This window comes from Microcaecilia unicolor, chromosome 9 (genome assembly GCF_901765095.1).
Source record: "Microcaecilia unicolor chromosome 9, aMicUni1.1, whole genome shotgun sequence".
Taxonomy (NCBI): domain Eukaryota; kingdom Metazoa; phylum Chordata; class Amphibia; order Gymnophiona; family Siphonopidae; genus Microcaecilia; species Microcaecilia unicolor.
Genome location: NC_044039.1, coordinates 49046684 through 49065780, shown reverse-complemented (window position 1 = coordinate 49065780; position 19097 = coordinate 49046684). Strand labels below are relative to the sequence as shown.

Genomic DNA, 19097 nt, shown 5'->3' with positions numbered 1-19097 from the left:
CAGGCTTGGGAAGGAGGCAGCTCTGATTAGCCAGCTGTCCAAGTGCAGGAGGAAAAGAAACCTACGTCCTCGCAGAAAGACTGCTACATGCACAACCTAGGAAAAGGTCCCCGGGCCTGTGAGGAGACCAAATGGTCGAGACCGGAAGTGGAGAAGAACTGCAGAAACAGCCCACAGAGGGGAAGGTAATTATGCCTCCCTGGTCTCAAGAGCAGAGACAGCTCTCTGAATGGACGGGAGCACAGATCTCAGGGTCACCATCTGAAAACGGACACCGGAGGACCCCTAGAGATCCTGATTGGGTTGCACTGCTCCCATCTTCCGGGGAACCCCAAAATAGTAGAACTGACCAGACCACGCTCAGCGGGAGGGATGGGAACAAGGGCCCGAAGGGCCAGCAGCACCTCAACTGAGCTTCTGCTCTGAGCTGCCAGAGCTCCCCCCCCCCACCCCACACACACAAGGAGACTAAGTAGAGAGGAGCTACCGGAGGGGAGAACAACTTGAAGCCATCACCCAGAATAACCAGCGCCAGAGCTGAGGAAAAGGTAGACCATACATCCCAAAAGGCCTGAAGTGGCCCCCTGTAGGCCCGGAGGGACCATCCGGCCTGGCTACATTGGGATTGCCAGGAGACAGCAGCCACTCACTCTCAGTGCCCTGCCAGCTCCGTTCCCCGGAAGTAAGATAGCCGGGCCTGAAACTTGAGCCCTCTGGCCAAAGGTCTGACGACCAGACCTACACATGGAGCTGTCATGAAAAAGGGCACCTGCTAAGCCTGCAAGGCAAGCAGAGGAACAAGGAATGTCTTCTGGAGGACGCTGGGGCCCGCTCACCCAGCTCCTGAACCAAATTTCTGAGGTCATTCCCAAAGAGAAATGTGTCTCAAAAGGGTAACCTGACCACGCAGGCCTTTGAAGTGGCAACAGCCACCCACGACCGCAGCCAGAACTGATGCCTCGCGGAGAGCGTCAATGACATGCCTGTGGCTGAAAAACTAAGAATGACATACACAGTGGCCATCAGACAGGCTAAGCCCGCCTCTATCCAGGCAGCCCGGGACTGCCCCGGGAAAAGGACTGCTGATGGCACTGCAAACAGGCCTGTGTCACCAAGGGGCTACAAACAGAAGCCTGCAGCTCCAAAGCAGTCACTTCAAGGAGTGCTGCAAAGCCTGTTTCGGCTTCCTATCTAGCCAATCCCTCAAGGTAAGGCCGCAAACCACCGGGAGGGTAGTACTCTAGGTGACTGCAGACACCGAGTCCAACTTTGGCAAGGGAACATCTCCTACTTCTAGCACCAGAGAAAAAGGATGGGCCACGGTCCTCCCAACCAGTAGACCTGCATCAGACACGCTCCACATTGTGGCAAGCAGGACCTGAATGTCCAGGTGAATGGGAAAATACCCTGGACGGGCCACTGAGGCTCTTCATAAGGCTAGCCGCCTGACTACCTTCCGGAAACTCCCCAAGGGAGTGCTGCAAGTGCCTCTGAAATCAAGGGGCGCCTCCTAGCAGCCCAACTGCAGCAAAATCTGAGACTAAGTCTCCACAGGGCAGCAGTAGGGATCCCCTGGGAACAGGCAGGGAGATCCCCATCTCCTCTCTCTCCCTGGAGCTGCCAGGCCTGCTGGAGAAGAGGCTCCTAGCACCAGCCCAAGGCTCAGTAGAGCAGACAAAGGGCTGGCCCTGACCCAGGGCTCCTCCCCCCCCCCCCCGAAGGGACTCCCACCTACACAGCTAGCTGCGCACGGGCTTCGCTTCCGCCAAAAAAAAACAAAATGGCCACCATTCCCGCCTCCTTCTGAGGTGAAGCGCCCAAGGCTCTACAACGGGGACCGGAGCCGAAAGAAACGCACCGCTGTGACTGAGCATGCCGTATATGTGCAAGACCCGAATCAGCTCCTCCACTTGGGAACCGGACTGCGCACTGTGCAGCAGCCCAAGGAGGAACACTGCTCACTGCAAGATGGGCAGCAGGTCGCACACTAAGCGGGGGTTGCCATGGCCAGAGACTGCTGCTGCATGGGAAAACATGTGGCGCACCGCACTACACACCCTTTTTTCTTTTTTAAACCGGAGCACAGCACAAAAGCAAAAAAATGTGTTTTGTTTTTTTTTTAACATTCCGGTAGATCAGGCAGTTTTCTGTCTTGAGAGGAAACACACTGTTTGTATCTACCAAACACCTCAAGGACCAGCTGTGATATTTCAACCAGGCTCCCCTGGTTCTCACTCCACTGATCTAATCATTAAACTGCTCCTCCACGGTTTTTTGGGGGGGATTTTTTTTTTGTAGCACGGACACGCAGTGCTCCAATCGATGTCTCACAGCCTGAAGCACAGCAGAAAGGGCCCACCACCCTAGGTCCACACTACCCGGGGACACAAGCACCTCCCCCCTTTCAGAGCAGGGCACGGCAGCAGCACCGGCCTGCCAGACCCACTGTGTTGCCTGCGACTCCTCATCTTCTGAGTAGAGACTGATTGCTGAGCAGGCTCTCACACAGAGGACAAACAGGGAAAAGGTGCAGAACACCCAAGGAGGAAGGCACGACAGGGACCCAGCACCACCAGGTATGTTTGCTGAACTGCTCACTCTGCTCAACTGGGAACCAGTTGACCAACTGGACCAGGAGCAAGGCCTCAGAACCAGAGACAGAGGAAGTCTGTCCATCCACCTGCTGGAGATAGAAGATACTGAGGAGATCAGCTGCTAGCAGGGAACTATGTAGTGGTGTTCAGTTCTGTATTTTCCATTTCCACCTGCTGGTCGATGGACATAACTACCCACTCGTCCTGGAATAGTGGGAATGAATGTAATGGAAACAATTGATTCACTTCTACTTATTCTAGATCACTCAGATTTTTTACACCTCAATCATATCTCCCCTCAGCCGTCTCTTTTCCAAGCTGAAGAGCCCTAACCTCTTTTGCCTTTCCTCATAGGAGAGGAGTTCCATCCCCCCTATCATTTTAGTCACTCTTCTTTGAACCTTTTCTAACTTTGTCTTTTTTTTTTTTTTTTTTTAGATACCGCGACCAGAACTGAATGCAATATTCAAGGTGAGGTTGCACCATGGAGCAATACAGAGGCATTATAATATCCTTGGTCTTATTTACCATCCCTTTCCTAATGATCCCTAGCATCCCGTTTACTTTTTTTGGCTGCCGTCACATACTGGGTAGAAGATTTCAGAGTATTGTCTGCAATGACACCAAGATCTTTTTCTTGGGTGCTGACCCCCAAGGTGGATCCTAGGATTTATTATTCCCAATATGCATCACTTTACATTTGTCCACATTAAATTTCATGTCATTTGGATACCCAGTCTTCAAATTTTCTAAGGTCTTCCTGCAATTTTTCATAGTCCGCATGTGATTTAACCTTGTCATCTGCAAATTTAATTACCTCATTCGTCGTTCCGATCATTTATAAGTATGTTAAATAGCACCGGTTCCAGTACAGATCCCTGCGGTACTCCACTATTCACCCTCCTCCAAGGAGAGAAATGGCATGCCTTCTGTTTTCTGTCCAATAACCAATTCCTAATCCCCAACAGAACATTCCTGAGAAAAATTAAAGAGAGTCATGGGATAGGAGGCAGTCTCTCTTAAGGTACTTTGTCAAAAGATTTCCAAATATCTAGATACACTACATCAACCGGCTCACCTTTATCCACATGTCAATTCATGCCTTCAAAGAAATTAAGCAAATTTGTGAGGCAAGACTTTCCTTGGTTGAAATAATGCTGACTGTCCCATTAAACCATGTTTATTTAAGTGTTCTGTAATGAACAAAAGCGGGATTCAAGATGGCGGTGTGTTAGGTTGCTGTTTTTGATGCTCCAAAAGCGCTTCGGGAGACAGCGGAGAAGGACCCTGAAACCCCTCGCAAGATGGGGAAAAGGAAAGACAAAGGGAGGTCCCTTAACCCCTGTCGGAACTTACCCTTCTCAGCAAACGACCTTAGATCGCTTCGGAGTAAAAACGGGACCTAGGTGCTCTTCATCTCCAGCTATTAGTGCTGACTTGTCTGTGTCAGCCGACAGTGTAGACGGGGTTTCCCTTAGCCCCGTCCAGCGTGCGGCTCCCCTACAGCCAGGAGGAGGAGGCATGGAAGAAAGGCCTGACATTTCATCCCAAGAAGCAGGAGGATGAAATGCTCAGGAAGGGACCCAATCCATGCCAAACGTGGAAGCTGAGAGTGGTCTGGTAGGACAACAAATTTCCTCAAAAGTATTACCAGTACAGATTGCAACTGATCTTAACCAGATAATTAAAGCTCCCACTCCTAACCTAACAGCAGGGAAAATAAAACCATCCGTAGTGACGATGGAGTTACTCTGGGACCTGACAATCACGCTACTTTCCTCATTATAATCTTTAACAAAAAATAATGAAGAAAAGGTATTGACAAAGGCAGTCCTTAACCAAGCCCAGACTACCACCCAGCAACTTAATGAAGTGGAACAACAGGGGGAAAAAAATAAAAGATTTGGAAAAATTAAGTCAAATAATTAGGGAAAGAAGTTACACAATACGCCGATTAGAATATCTTGAAAACCAATCCAGGAAGTTAAACCTGAGATTCACTAATTTTCCAAAATCCCCATTGATAACACCAATTGATATGGTAAAAAGAAATACCTAGTTGAGGTTCTGGGTATGTCAAAAGAATCTATTGTGTGTGTACAATACTTACAAGTTAACACTAATATCAATGCTAAAAGGTACAATAGTATCACAACCGAATATGGGAGAAAGCTTGAATTTGACATCCTTTTTGGAGTCCTCACTAGAAGTTATAACTCAAAGATTAACAGCAGTGGTAGTTTTTGCCTTGGAAATGGACAGAGATGCAGTATTAAGACTTTCCTTCAGACACTTAGACTCTCTATTTTTTGGTTCAAAAATAAGACTGTATCTTGACTTATCTAGAGACACGCAGAAGAGACGCAAAGCCTTTTTGGCATTGCGCCAGAGAACTTTGGCCTTAGGAGCAAATTTTTTATTGAAATTTCCATGTATATATATTTTTTTGTTACATTTGTACCCCGCATTTTCCCATTCATGGCGGGCTCAATGCGGCTTACATGGGGCAATAGAGGGTTAAGTGACTTGCCCAGAGTCACAAGGAGCTGCCTGTACCGAGAATCGAACTCAGTTCCTCAGGACCAAAGTCCACCACCCTAACCACTAGGCCACTCCTCCACTCCACTGTCGTGTTCTGTTTCAAAATAAGCAATTTCAATTTTTTGACCCTAAACAATTAGAAGAGTTTGTGATTGCTAGGGAAGAGGAAAAAATGGACATGATTGTTAAGTAACAGATGTACACTGTATGATAGATTAGAAGAACAGATACGTCCACAGCACCTATTATATGATAAATCTTAATTTATACCAAGTAGTATTTTGTTATCTTTCCTTGAATCTATTTCCACTTATATTATAAAGGTCGAAATAGGTGATTAATGTAAAGAATTAATCTCAATAGAGATATTCTGTAATTTTTTATTCTCTTTGATTTTAATTTATTACAAATTTCTGTATCTTCTCATATGAGTTGTAAATATAATAATAAAAATATATATAATAAAAAAAAAGTTTTCTGTAATGTTATTCTTTATAATAGAATGTGACTGATGGGGAGTAACAAAGCAGTATGAATCTGGGAGGGATCCAAGTAACTCCACCAAGAGAACGATTGTACCGAAAACCGCATCCTCATGACACTGCACATCCAACCTATAATGCTTTGAAAAAGAATGCAAAGACAACCAAGTGGCCACCTTAAAAAAAAAAAAAAAAAAAATACAGGAGGTACCAGAAAACACTTCGCCCAAGAAGCCGTCTGTCCTCTCATAGAAAGCGCCTTCACCCCTTCCTGTATTGGCTTTCCAGAGAGCAGATAAGTGGAAGCAATCATTTCTGTAAGTCAAGAGAAACAGTGGACTTAGAAGCCATGAACCCCTAAGTGTGAACCCCCAACCCGAAGAAACAGATCTGCTCCACGAAATTCCTCCGTAGACTTTATATGTATAGAACAAGAATAACAAAATTCAAATATTAGAACAGCAAACCCATCAGAGCCTAAGTGGAAGAAGGCCTGGACTCTTAGACCCTCCTCCAGCGATACCTAATAATTAAACAATTCTTACTAATCTGATTATCACACAATACCTTCACCAAACTGACATCCGTCTCTGTCCTTTCTGATTCTGTAACTACTATGTCTCCTTATTCCAGCTTATAACCCTCCCCCCAATCCCCCCTCCCTCCCCCATCCCTTCGCTCATGTATATTGATAAATATTGTATCTTCATCCCAGCACTACAGTGCATTCAAGACTAAACTTCTACCTCTATGAGTTAATGAGTCTATATACTTCCCCCAAATTTTGAGAAATGCAAGTTTCTTTTTGGGTCCACCTTTAGCCTCTTTTGCCTCCCACATCATCAACTGATGGATTGAATTCCTCCAGTGCCAATATTCTGGCCTAGTGTCCATTGTCCAGTGTTGCAGGATACACTTCTTTGCCAGCAAAGTAAATTTGTGAAGTATTAGTGAGATACCCCCACCGATCCCGAAAGATTCAACAACTGTAAGGGTGTGCCTGCTATCTGATAGCCTAGCACGTTTGACTGACAATTAGTTACTTTCCCCCAAAACGCCCTAATTTTCCTACAGTTCCAAAAACCATGATAAAAGGAATTTTCTGTTCTCCCACATCTCCTGCAAATCGCTGTCTGAATCCCCCCAAACTTTGCTAATTGAACTTGGGTCATGTAAGTGCGATGTATAAAGCAAAAGGCACATTCCCTAAACTGAGCTCCACTGATCATACTTGATATCCCTTTCAACTGCCCAATAATGTCCCATGTGGCCAAGTTAGTTCCTAAGTCTTTTTCCCAACGTTCTTTTAATTGTGTGAGATTTTTGTGACCTGTTTTCGCCCACAGTGCCTTGTGCAACCCTGAGATGGACGGTTTTGTCTCAAATTCCCTCAAAAAAGTGTTTTATCTTTGTTCTTAAGTGCCGAGTAATACGGTCCTGATTCAAAGACTGAATAAAATGCTTAAATTGGCAAAATGCATATATATCTCCCCATTGTATATTATCAGGACCTAACATCTGCTCCAGTGTCTTAAGCTTGCCATTCTCACCCAGAACATCCCCTAAACAGGTCAATCCCCATTCTTCCCAGCGTCGGAAAATTGGGTTTTCTATACCTGCCGCAAACATAGGGTTCCCCCTAACAGTTAGAAGTTCCATTACTCCACTCCCTATACCTAGTCTACCCACCAGGAACCGCCAAGCCTTCATCAGCAGATACAACAGTATATTTTTCCAATATTTCCATGGTATTTGAGGTCTCTCCAAATGTAGTAGTGATTGTGTACTAAAAGGCTCAAAAAGTGCTGCTTCTATATCCAGCGGAGTATAATAGCTTGTACCAAATATCCAATCCTTGATATGCCTTAATAAACCAGCCATATTGTACACTAGTAAAAAAAGCCCCGTTTCTGATGCAAATGAAACGGGGGCTAGCAAGGTTTTTTTCTGTGTGCATGTGGGAGTGTGTGTGTTCCTGCCCTCTCTCCCCTCCCCCCTCTGAGTCCTTCATTGTTACAGAGAGAGCGATTTGATTTCCTGCTTTGCTGTTTTCCTTCACTGTTTGTGTTAGAGAGAGAGCGAGGGCGGGGCAGACACTCATGGGGAAAACGGATCTCTCTCCCCCTTCACACTTCCGGTTGGGGGCTTCATAGAACGTTGGTGTTGCCTTTTATATATAGAGATCTGCATATCCGGCAATCCCAATCCCCCATGTTCTCCACCACCCAGCATCAACTGGTATTTCATCTTCACTTTTTTGTTCGCCCAGCAGAACTTCACCACGAGCTTATAAACAACATTAAGGTCCTTCCGCATCAGGCATATTGGTATAGTCTGCAGGACATAGAGCCACCGGGGAAATATTAGCATACGAACCAGACAAAGTCTCCCTATCAATGGCAGAAGAGACCAACTTTCTAATTGTAGTCTAGTTTGATCCAACAGTAATTTAATATTAATAGAATAAATGTCCTCAGTTCTAGGAGTTAACTGAATGCCAAGGTAACAAAATGCACCCTTCGCCCTCTTAAGGGGAAAGCTGCCCTGCCATGTCTCTAGTATGTCTACATTACTAGCCAACGCCTCCGATTTTTCTAAGTTTAATTTAAACCCCGAATAAGATCCAAATTCACTAAATATCTCCAACAAAGCGCTCAGGGATTCTACTGGGTTTGTAATCAGGACTAAGAGATCATCTGCAAAGGCAGCCAATTTAAATTCCTGGTTGTTAATCTTTACCCCCCTCACTGCAGGCATATCACAGACGTCTCTAATCAGTGGATCTAGATAAAGTGCAAATAGTAAGGGCAAAAGTGGGCACCCCTGCCTAGTTCCCCGACCTACTGGAAATTCTTCTGTGCAACTGTCGTTTACCACTATTCTAGCTGTCAGGTTGGTGTATAAAGTTTCACAAACCACCCCTTGAAACCATAGGCTGCCAAGGTCTCAAACAAATAATCCCAATTCACTCTGTCAAAAGCCTTCTCGGCATCAAAGCTGACCAGTAGCGCTGGCTCTGACTCCATCCCCAATTTCTCTATTGCCACTAAGATTTTCCTTAAGTTCTTGGAAACTGATCTTCCTCTGACAAACCCCACTTGACCCTCCTGTACAAGTTTTGGCAGTATCTTCCCTAAACGTTTAGCCAGTATTTTAGCAAATAGCTTCATTTCGCAGTTCAACAGCGATATTGGACGATAAGATTCAGGTAAGGTCACATCTTTCCTAGGCTTGGGAATTAAAATAATTTGGGCCGTATTTAACTGACTAGGCACCCGCCTTTTTTTCTATCCATCTAGTAAAAACCTCCACCCCCATCTATATATATATAAAAGGCAACCCCAACGTTCTGAAGCCTCCACGGAAGTTGAGGCGCCCGAGATATCCGGTGTGCCCTGGAGTGTCTGCACCGCCCTCGCGTCAAAATGTCATGACGCGTCAAAACGTCATGACATCGAGGGCGGAGCTATTGACACTCGAGGGCCGAAACGGCCCACAGCGAACAAGGCAAGTAGCTTCGAGGGACGGAGGGAGGGGGCCCCTTGCTAGCGCCCGTTTCATTCCGCTCAGAAACGGGCATTTTTTCCTAGTCATTTTATAAAACTCAACTCACATGCGATCTGGTCCTGGGGCCTTCCCCATTTGGCTATTAACAATTGCCCAGTTAACTTCATCTGCAGTAATAGAGGCATTTAAATATTTTTGTTCTTTATCCAAGATTACTGGATGTTCCACTCCCTCCAAGTACATCTTGCTCGGGATGCCCGAGGTATCTTCTGCCTTATATAACTTCTGATAAAATGTTTTAAAAATGTCACGTATCTCCTTATCTGTATGACACAATCTACCAGTCTCGACTTTTAAGGTAATGACCGATTTCGAGGCTCGTTTACGTGCAATCAGTCTAGCAAGCATTTTCCCACCCGTATTGCCATACCTATATAACTAAACTGTAATAATCCTGTGATTTCTTCTCTCTCTCATGAATGAGTGAGTTCAGGGCCACTTGGGTTGACATGAGATCTGTTTTCAGCTGGACAGTTGGCCTTTCCCCATGTGCTTTTCTCAAAATCCTAATTTGCTTCTCCAGTCTCAAGATTTCCTTGTCTCTAGCCATTTTAAATTGATTAACATAACTAATGATCTTCCCGTAACACAGCTTTTGCTGCTTCCCAGAACATTGTGGGGTCCGATACAGTGTGTACATTAAAATGTTTATATTCCCTCCAGCTTTTCATCAAATGTTCTCGGAACCTAGTATGATTAGTCAAGTAAGAGGGGAATGTCCACCACCTATTCTTAATTCCCAGTCCCCCCGGTGTCCACGTCACCCAAACCTCCGCATGGTCCGAGATTGCATATGGGCCAATCTGGGTGTCCTGTATATACCCCAGTAAAGAGCAGGACATCAGCAAGTAGTCGATCCTAGAATGTGTGTTAAGCGCCCTGGACATATGCATATAATCTCTATCCTGTGGGTGAAGGACCCTCCAAACATCCAAAAGATCCAAAATTGAGCAAATATTTGGGAGGCCTTGCGACATCCAGCTAGGAGGTGTGGGAGTAGCATGTGATTTATCCATTTGGGGATCCCATACCATGTTGAAATCTCCCCCCAGGATCAGCGGGGTTGAATCCCCACCCGAGAGATGCCCCAGCAGTTGATGATAAAACTTTTTATCCATTTGGTTTGGTGCATATATACTGCCCAATAACATTTGTCTCCTAGCTAGAACTACCTTGCAAAAAATATATCGACCCTCAGTATCTTTAATTATATGACTGATCAGCCCAGCCACCCCCTTCCGAATCAAAATAACCACTCCACCCTTCCTCCCCTTCGCAGGCGATTCAATGCAATCTCCCACCCACCATGTTCGAAGCTTAGCATGCTCTGTAGTGTTCAAATGCGTCTCCTGTAAAAAAGCCACATCTGCACGAATCCTCTGTAGATACCGCAGAATCTTAGACCTCTTCACGGGGGAACCTATTCCTCCCACATTCCATGTTACTATTTTAAGCACTGTTAATGGTATTTTGAGACCTGATCCACTGCCCTATTCTTTTGTCCTCAGGGAAGCGCCACCCCAGCCCATGGCCTCCCCCTATACCCCATCCAATCTTAACATGAGCAAAGAAACTCCCTTCCCTCCCCCTCCCAGCATCCTTCTTAAAATGTATGTACTGTGTCAAGTAAAATCCTTCTTCATCTTGACCTTCCCTAGTTCCCCCTCCCTCCCTTCCCCATCCCCCCCTCCCTCTCCCCAAATCCCCACATCCTCCCCTTACTTCTTGTCTCTATCCTAAGGAACAAGTCACGCTTGACGCCCCTCCTCCCAAATCCCCACCAACAGTTCAAATGTCTGATTTCCTCCTTTATTAAAGTAAACCCTCCCCTCACTCCCCACGTACATCCCTCCTCCTTTTGAGCGCTGCTCCTTCCCCATCTAACGCTACTATTTCAGGAAGAACAGTGAATAATAATCTAACATAACAGCCAAACACTGGAATAGCCTAACATACCTTCCAATCTTGGTTAAGAGAGTTAACATTCAACTAAAACTGTAAATCTTGAATCCAGTATCCATCTTTCCAATCCATTCACCTGTTCTGTCTCTCCATCCAATTACTACCATTCATACCAGACTAAGTTTGTAATCCCCCTCCCTCTTAACAATGTACCTCAACCTCTGCACAGACTACCTAGCAAGCATACCTCATCCATTCATACAATTCAGACTCTCCTATCTCAGTCAGTCATCATTTACAAACAATAATTCAGACCCAAATGACTTTCAATAATGTTGCTCTGGATCAATACCAGTTCCACTGCTTTTCCGCGTCCTTAGAGTATACCAGCCACAAGATATTCAGCTGCATGTGCTTTGTTCCCTGAATCCTCGCCCCAGTTGAGTCCTCTGTCAAGTCCTTATGTATGCCAAGAGACTACGAGCATCACCATTCATTCAAAGGCAACTTCAGAGATATGTTGATGTCCCACGTTTCTCAGTACTGCGACCTGGTTAGCTGTCCGCTTTATTCCCAGGGGCAGATCTCTTTTGTCACAGTCTGGCAGGGTCGTGTTGGCAGGTGTCATTTTTCTAATACGGTCAGTTCTCCATAGTTCCAGTCACTGATTCCAGGAACACCTACCGCTGATCACTCATCCCTTCTGCTTACAAGCTGCTTCATAAAATCCTGAGCTTCTTGTACTGTGTAGTAGGTTTTAGTAGTAGCTTGATAGGTGACCTTTAATTTCGCTGGATATAATAAGGCGAACTTAATCTTCCGCTGCACCAATTGCAAACAAATCGGTGAAAAGCTTCGTCTCTGAGCACAAACCGCCATAGAGTAGTCTTGAAAGCAGAGGACTTTCTGATTATTATAGATCAGTCCTTTTCCTCCTCTCATAGCCTGCATTATTTTAATTTTCTGGGCAAAGTTAAGCAGATGACATATAACCACCCTTGGTCTCGTTGCATCCGACTGCAGCGGGCCTAATCGGTGTGCTCGTTCAATAATTAAAGGTCCCATTTCCTCTGGCAGGCCTAACTCCTTAACCAGCCAGGTCTCTAAGAAGGAGGTAAGATCTCTCTCTGCCAGCTCCTCCGGGAGACCAACAAACCGAAGGTTGTTGCGGCGTGACCGATTCTCAAGATCCTCTATTTTCTCCGCCTCCACCAATTTCTGGAGCGCCGAATAATTTTTCTCAGTCGCATTTATCCGGTCCTCCAACGCCCCCGTTCTTTGTTGAAACGCCGTAAGATCCTGGCTCAGTTTCAGCATATTTCCTTGCAGCCCTTCCAGCTTCGTTTCGAGCCCCTGCATCTTTCTGTCTAGAATGGCCTCCATTGCTGTGGTGACCTCGCCCACTATTTCTGCTGCCCAGACTGAACCTACCGCCGAAGTCGACGGGCTGGCTGGCGCCGCCATCTTGTCCGCCAGCGCCTTCGTTTTGTCTTTGCGCAAGGTTTTCACGGCTATATCGGGTTCCTCACTCCGCATTTTCACCGCAGTTGAGAGGGTAGGTTATACTTTGGCGTTTTAGATCAAATTCGCCAGTTTGGAGTAAGTAAAATGTCAGGATTTGATGGAGTGGCACAGAGCAGAGCGTTCAGCAGCTGCTCTGGGTCATAGCGTCACGTGACTCCCTCATGGAGAATATTTTGTTTGACTCAATTCCCTCTTTAACATATAGCGCAACTTCTCCAATGTCATGTTCCCTGTTTACGCAAGGTATGGTAATCCGAGGATATGGGGGCCATCTTGGATTTGGGCAGCACCAGGATAGGGCGGCCATCTCAGAGGTGGGCGCCTTAGGATGGGGCGGCCATCTTGGAGCTGGGCAGCCTCAGGAAGGAAGCCCATATTTGGGCTTGAGGGCATCTCCGGTGGGGGCAACCATCTTGAAGACAGCAGTGCATGTTTGGGCTTAATTCCTATCCTATTTAATGCCCTGCCTCCAGTCCTTTCAAGCTTTGGCTTCTATTCAGTTTCCTGGGTAGTTACAGTGCTGCTGGTTTTGCTTCTATTTGTTGCCTGGTATTGACCCCTGCCTGATCCTGGACTTGCTACTGTTTGCTGCCTGGTACTGACCTCTGCCCGATTCTGGATTTGCTACTGTTTGCTGCCTGGTATTGACCCCTGCCAGATTCTGGACTTGCTACGGTTTGCTGCCTGGTATTGATCTTTGCCTGGTCCTGGATTTGCTACTGCTTGCTGCCTGGTATTGATCTTTGCCTGGTCCTGGATTTGCTACTGCTTGCTGCCTGGTATTGATCTTTGCCTGGTCCTGGATCTGCTACTGCTTGCTGCCTGGAACAGACCACTGTTTGCTCCTGGTCCTGCTTTCGCCCATTGCTTGGCCATGCCCCGTGGACTTTGTTCTAGACTCAGTTCTCTCTGCTTCCCGCACCTGGGGGCTCAACCCCTGGGGAACGGTGGGGGGCACAGGGGGAACTTGGGGTTGGCTGACAGCCCAGTGAGGAATCCTCCATTGGGCGAGCCTGACATCCAATTTCATCCCCTCTATCATTGCAATAATTTGTAACCTGTTAACATAGTGTCCCATTGATTGTCCTTCTTCCACCAAGTCTCTCAGATGCCTATTATATCTACTTCATCATTTAGTGCTATATACTCCAACTCTCCCATCTTATTTTTTAGGCTTCTAGCATTTGTAAATAGACACTTTCAATTGTATTTTTCACTTGCATCTACAAGCTGCTTAGAAGTTGATGGGGATAAGGTGCATCCTTTACCCTGCTCTCTCCTTAAACACACCTGGCTTTCTTTCACCGTTGTTAAAACCTATATGTTGGGACTCCCTAAATGTCCTGTTTCAATAGTTTCTATCCTTCAAGGATACTCCACACTGAACCACGCACTCTTGACCAACTGTCAGCTTCCACCCCCACTAAATTTAAAAGCTGCTCTTTCTTCCCTTTTTAAAAGTTAATACCAGCAGCCTGGTCCCATCACAGTTAAGGTGGAGTCTATCCTTTTGGAACAGGCTCTCTCTTTCCCAGAATGTTGTCCAGTTCCTAACATCTAAATCCATCATCACTGCACCATCGTCTCAACCACGCAATGAGACTTTAGAGCTTTGCTCGCCTCTTGGGTCCTGCACATGGAACGGGGAGGATTTCAGAAAATGCTACTCTAGAGGATTTGGACTTCAGCTTTCTACCTAAGAGCCTAAACTTGGCTTCTAGAGCCTCACTCTCAAAGTTTCCTGTCATTGGTACCCACATGTACCAAGACAGTCGGCTCCTCCCCAGCACTATCTAAAATCTTATCTAGACAACGCGTGAGGTCTGCCACCTTCACAACAGGCAGGCAAGTTGGTTATACTGCAGAAAGTCTCCTAAATGTTACAATTGTTAAAACCAAACATTTTTCAAGGTGCAAGGAGATTTCAACATTATCAGCTAATAGTGTATATTAATGATATTTATGTATTGTCCCTAGAAATAAAAAAATTGTAAGGGAAGGAAATTGGGACCTGATATACTGCCTTTCTCTATGCAGCATATCTGATGAGAAGCAGAGCTGGATCCAGGGGTATGCAGCACTTTGGTTGATAAATACTGCAGAACCCAGGGGTATGCATCCCTTCTGATGAGAAATGCAGCTGGACCCAGGGGTATGCATCCCTTCTGATGAGAAATGCAGCTGGATCCGGGTGGATGCTGCCCTTCTGATCTGAAATACACCAGAATCCAGATGGCTGCAGCCCTTCCAATGGGAACTACGCTAGGATCCAGGTGGCTGCGGCCCTTTGTATGAGAACTAGAGCTGAATCTAGGTGTATGCTGCCCCTCAGACAATACAGCTGAATCTAGGTGTAAGCAGCCCTTCCAGAAAGATTTGGACATATGCAAAGAGAGTTTCTGCTGTTTCTAGCACGTACAATAATTTTTAATGCTTTTTTGCCGATTTCAAATTTTATATTATCATATGTTCATAGGGGAAGCTTTCAAACAAAATTACATTTGTCAAATTAAAAAAAAAAAGTTCACACACACAGGCATAAACATTTGCAAGTATTTTTTATAGAAAACTATCTTTATTGTTATCACAAAGAAAAAAGCAGGCACCTAGCGCTCCAATGAAAACCACAATACAGCAATGAAAAAAAAGCAGCTTCTGGAGCACTGAAATATATTTTGAAAATAACCCTCACCCCCTTCACAGGTCCTCAAAAATTCCACCAGCCCCCACAATCCCTCTTAAGATCTTCTCCCCCCCCCCCCCCCCCAATCCCCTAACAAGAGAGAATGCAAATCTACTTTGCTATTGTTTTGGACAAACAGACATGGATGCTGCAGGGGGAACCGGCTTCCAACTTTATAGTCATACCGTCTCCTGTGGACCCAATAAGCTCATCCCATGTCCCCTTATTTAACCTCAAGGAGGTAGAGATAAGAGTTTTCAGTTTTGGCATAGTATAAGTCATCACAAGAACAAAATACAAGAAAACCAATGGACTATTAGGGGCTTATAGACCATGTAGTTATGTTTAAACAAAACAGATCTACATGAAACAAAATTTTTATTTTGATTTATAAAACCACTTGCCCCTGAAACATGCTCAAAACAGAATAATCCATGTGTGTATCTAAAAGGTGAAGTTCTACAAAACAGATGAAGATGTGATTCCATGTGCCCCAATGAAAGGCGAGGTTTAATTCTATTTCCATTTTATTTCAATATATTCCATCATCTTTATAAACACCAAGCTTCCCAAGGCAGATTACAACAGTTAAGGCGAACCCACCAGGAAACAAGATATCCTCACTGAAATCTCGCCATCTGTATTGCATAGATGAACAGTGAAGAAAAATGAGCACAGACTACAGAGTTTACAATTGCTGTTTCTACCAGTTACAATAATTTTATTTATTGTATTTGTTACCTTTGGATCCCACATTTTCCCACACATCTGCAGGCTCAATGTGGCTTACATAATACCATGAAGGCATTCGCCAAGTCCGGTATGGGAATAGTACAAAATGTTATAGAGGGATAGGGAAGATAAGATTCAATCAAGTTGGGTTTGAGGTAATAATTTTTAAGTTGTTTTAGTGATATTCAATTATGTATTTTCTCCTCCACCTTGTAAGGCACTGCCTATCCAACTGAAACAGTTTTAGACTTGTTACAGATAGACCAACAATAAAGAACAACGTGGATGCAGCAACTCATATGTTTGCTTACTGTTTTGAATGAACAGCAATGACGGCTGTGCTGGGAAGTAGAAACAGAGATTAACCAAATGGCTTTCTTGCTTACAGTGGACTAGATAGACTGGAATGGAAGGGAACCTATTAAACCTCCTCCTCCTTGTTTAACCTTCTTCGCCACGGAACGAGGGGAATAGAGAACCACAGCGCTGATGGTGGTGATTGCTGCATACAATAAAGGGAAGGGAACTGGGACTTGATATACCGCCTTTCTGAGGTTTTTGCCAGGGCCAGTCTTAGCAAGTGCGGGGCCCTATGCAGACCAATTTGGTGGGGCCCCATCCTAGCCCCACCCTAGCCCCTCCCCCATTGATAAGATTATTCCATTTTTAGAACATTTTTTTTATTTATGAAATTTCAAAGACAAATGAAGCTAAACTTGTACAAAAAAAACTGATTGAAATAATAAGCACAATGCTATCATCAACCCCCCCCCCCCCCCAGAAATTATTCAGTTCAAGTCCACTACAATTAGTAGTTCCAATTCTCATAACAAAGGAGAATAAAGGAAAAATATTAAGAAAAGATCCAGTACTTTCAAATTCCCCTATTACTCTGTAACCCATCAAACCAGAGAGGCAAGTAGCCACATCAGTTACTAAAATAGTTTGAACTGATTGTACCTACTTTATATCAGATTTCCATTCTCAGATTTTAGTTTAGTAATCTTTTCTTCCCGTGATTGCAGTCTAGCTTCCAAATTATTAACTCAAGGTGTCATATCATTAATTACTGTAAGCAGTGTTTTAGCTAAATCTGCTATTGCCATCCAAATTTTTATCAGGAGAAATATCTGCAGATCTATGTGAAAATAACCCAGATATGTTAGAAACAGCCTCTTCCAAGCCAGAAGATCTTACTTGCTCAGCTTCTCCAGCAACTAATGTTGTTGGGCCAAATTCCTCTCAGGGAGGCAGACATTTCCAACCCTTGCACCATCCGCAAGCGTCGTTAGATGACAGAGACACTTCTCCTGATCTCCTTCCTGCATGGAATCTGATTTCGATTTGGCATAAGTGCACAACTGTTGGTGTCAGCAACGATGGCTCACCTCGCGTCCTCACCACCTCCGACCAGGCTCCAGCTTTTCCCGCTCAGTGACTCCCACCCTCGCGTCCGGAAACAGGAAATACATCAGAAGGTGGGACATTGAACGGGAAGCTGGAGCCTGGAGGTGAGCCGTCGTACTGCAACTGTCTGTCGTCGCTGTCGGGGCTGTCGCTGCCTGGGCTGGCTCGCTGGCATCGCTCAGTTAGTCGCCGGGGTCCGGGGACTCGGGAGCTGATGGCGGGATCAGCGGGCCCAAGCAAGGGGTGGGCGCTGCGCCGGTGGTGGCAGCAGCGGAGTGGCCGAGCCGCGGGAATGGGGATCATCTCAGGCGACTAAGGCGAGCAGCGGCAGAGGTCGGAGCGGAGGCACGAGCGAGGCAGAGTTGAGGCATGCTGCGCAGGGCCTCCTTAGGCGCGCCGCGCAGGGCCCCCTTAGGCGCGGGGCCCTATGCGGTCGCCTTGGTTGCCTCTGCCTAAGACCGGCCCTGGTTTTTGCAACTACATTCAAAGCGGTTTTCATATATTCAGATACTTATTTTGTACCAGGGCCAATGGAGGGTTAAGTGACTTACCCAGAACAGCAGCAGCCGTCAAAACAAAAAAGCGCTCTAGTCTAAAGATCCCTGGGATCGTCCAGAGCCGGAAGATTCCGCACATCTGGCTTTTAAACCGTCCCGGTATATAGGGTAGTGATTGACAAATGTGTTCGTTATAAGTCTGGCTCCTAGATCATACGAAACTTTGTCGAGCCCTTCCCTATAAGCATAGTATTCGGTCCTAATACAATTATTGCAAAATGTAACACTACAGGTAGCAGTATGCAGCAGAATAATAAAAAAAAAAGGTTATAAAGCCGGGACTAGCTCAAAGTCTCCCACCATAAACTCGGCTGTTTCACAGTACTGATCTACTGTAGCTCATTAACAAAATTCAGTCTCCCAAATTGCTAAAATAGTTTAAAAGATAGAAACAGAAGATCCTCCTCCCTATTCAAACACCAGTTTTCTTACCGTATCATTGTCAACGTCTCCCAAACAAATGGCATGAGGAAAGAGACTTCCGCTGAACTCCAGCACGGATCTCTGCACATAGCTTAGGGACCGCATTTCCTAATTACACACTCGCAATACGTTTAACTGAGATCACTTGGGAACAGAAACTGTTTCATACTTCGTATTGACCCTATCCTTTTGCTTTAAAACGGAAGCTTCTGTCTACTCTATAATAAACCACATAACCTTGGGACAATGTTTTCTGGGCAGTTTTTAAAAAATGCAGTTTGTCATTATATTAAAGCAGTAAGCACCCTAAAATCTCTTCTTCTTCCCTACTCAAATACAAAAGAAAAATAAACCTCATCTCATAATCTATGCCCCAGACTCCTTATAACCCTACTTCTTGCGATTGGTTAGAATAAACAGGCTGCAACGACTCCGCCTTTTGTCTCACACACTGTTCGTTTCATTGGTTAGCGCCACGAGGGTGCCTCTATTTTACAACTACATAGATTCCGACACTGACCAATAGCAGAGCAGTATGTTTGGTCCTCTCCTCTCCCACCAATCACAAAAGCGCCACTAATTGAGACTCATTTGATGACTCATTGTCGCACATCGATGAAGTAAGTGACTTCTTCCCCCCCCCCCCACACACACACACACACACACACAAATGGGTTTGGATTTA

General features: G+C 45.4%; 1 protein-coding gene across 2 annotated transcripts in view; it reads right to left on the bottom strand.

Moving 5' to 3' along the window:
* The window catches only part of ITFG2 (integrin alpha FG-GAP repeat containing 2), a 272555-nt gene extending 253705 nt beyond the window's left edge, over positions 1-18850 (bottom strand). Inside the window, exon 1 of one of the 2 annotated variants that reach the window (XM_030214748.1) lies at positions 18422-18850. In XM_030214748.1, coding sequence (XP_030070608.1) covers positions 18422-18517 — 96 coding nt within the window. In that variant the 5' untranslated portion in view covers positions 18518-18850. The remainder of the gene's footprint in view (positions 1-18421) is intronic. The other variant, XM_030214747.1, reaches the window with a different exon arrangement.
* Positions 18851-19097: the final 247 nt, after the last annotated feature.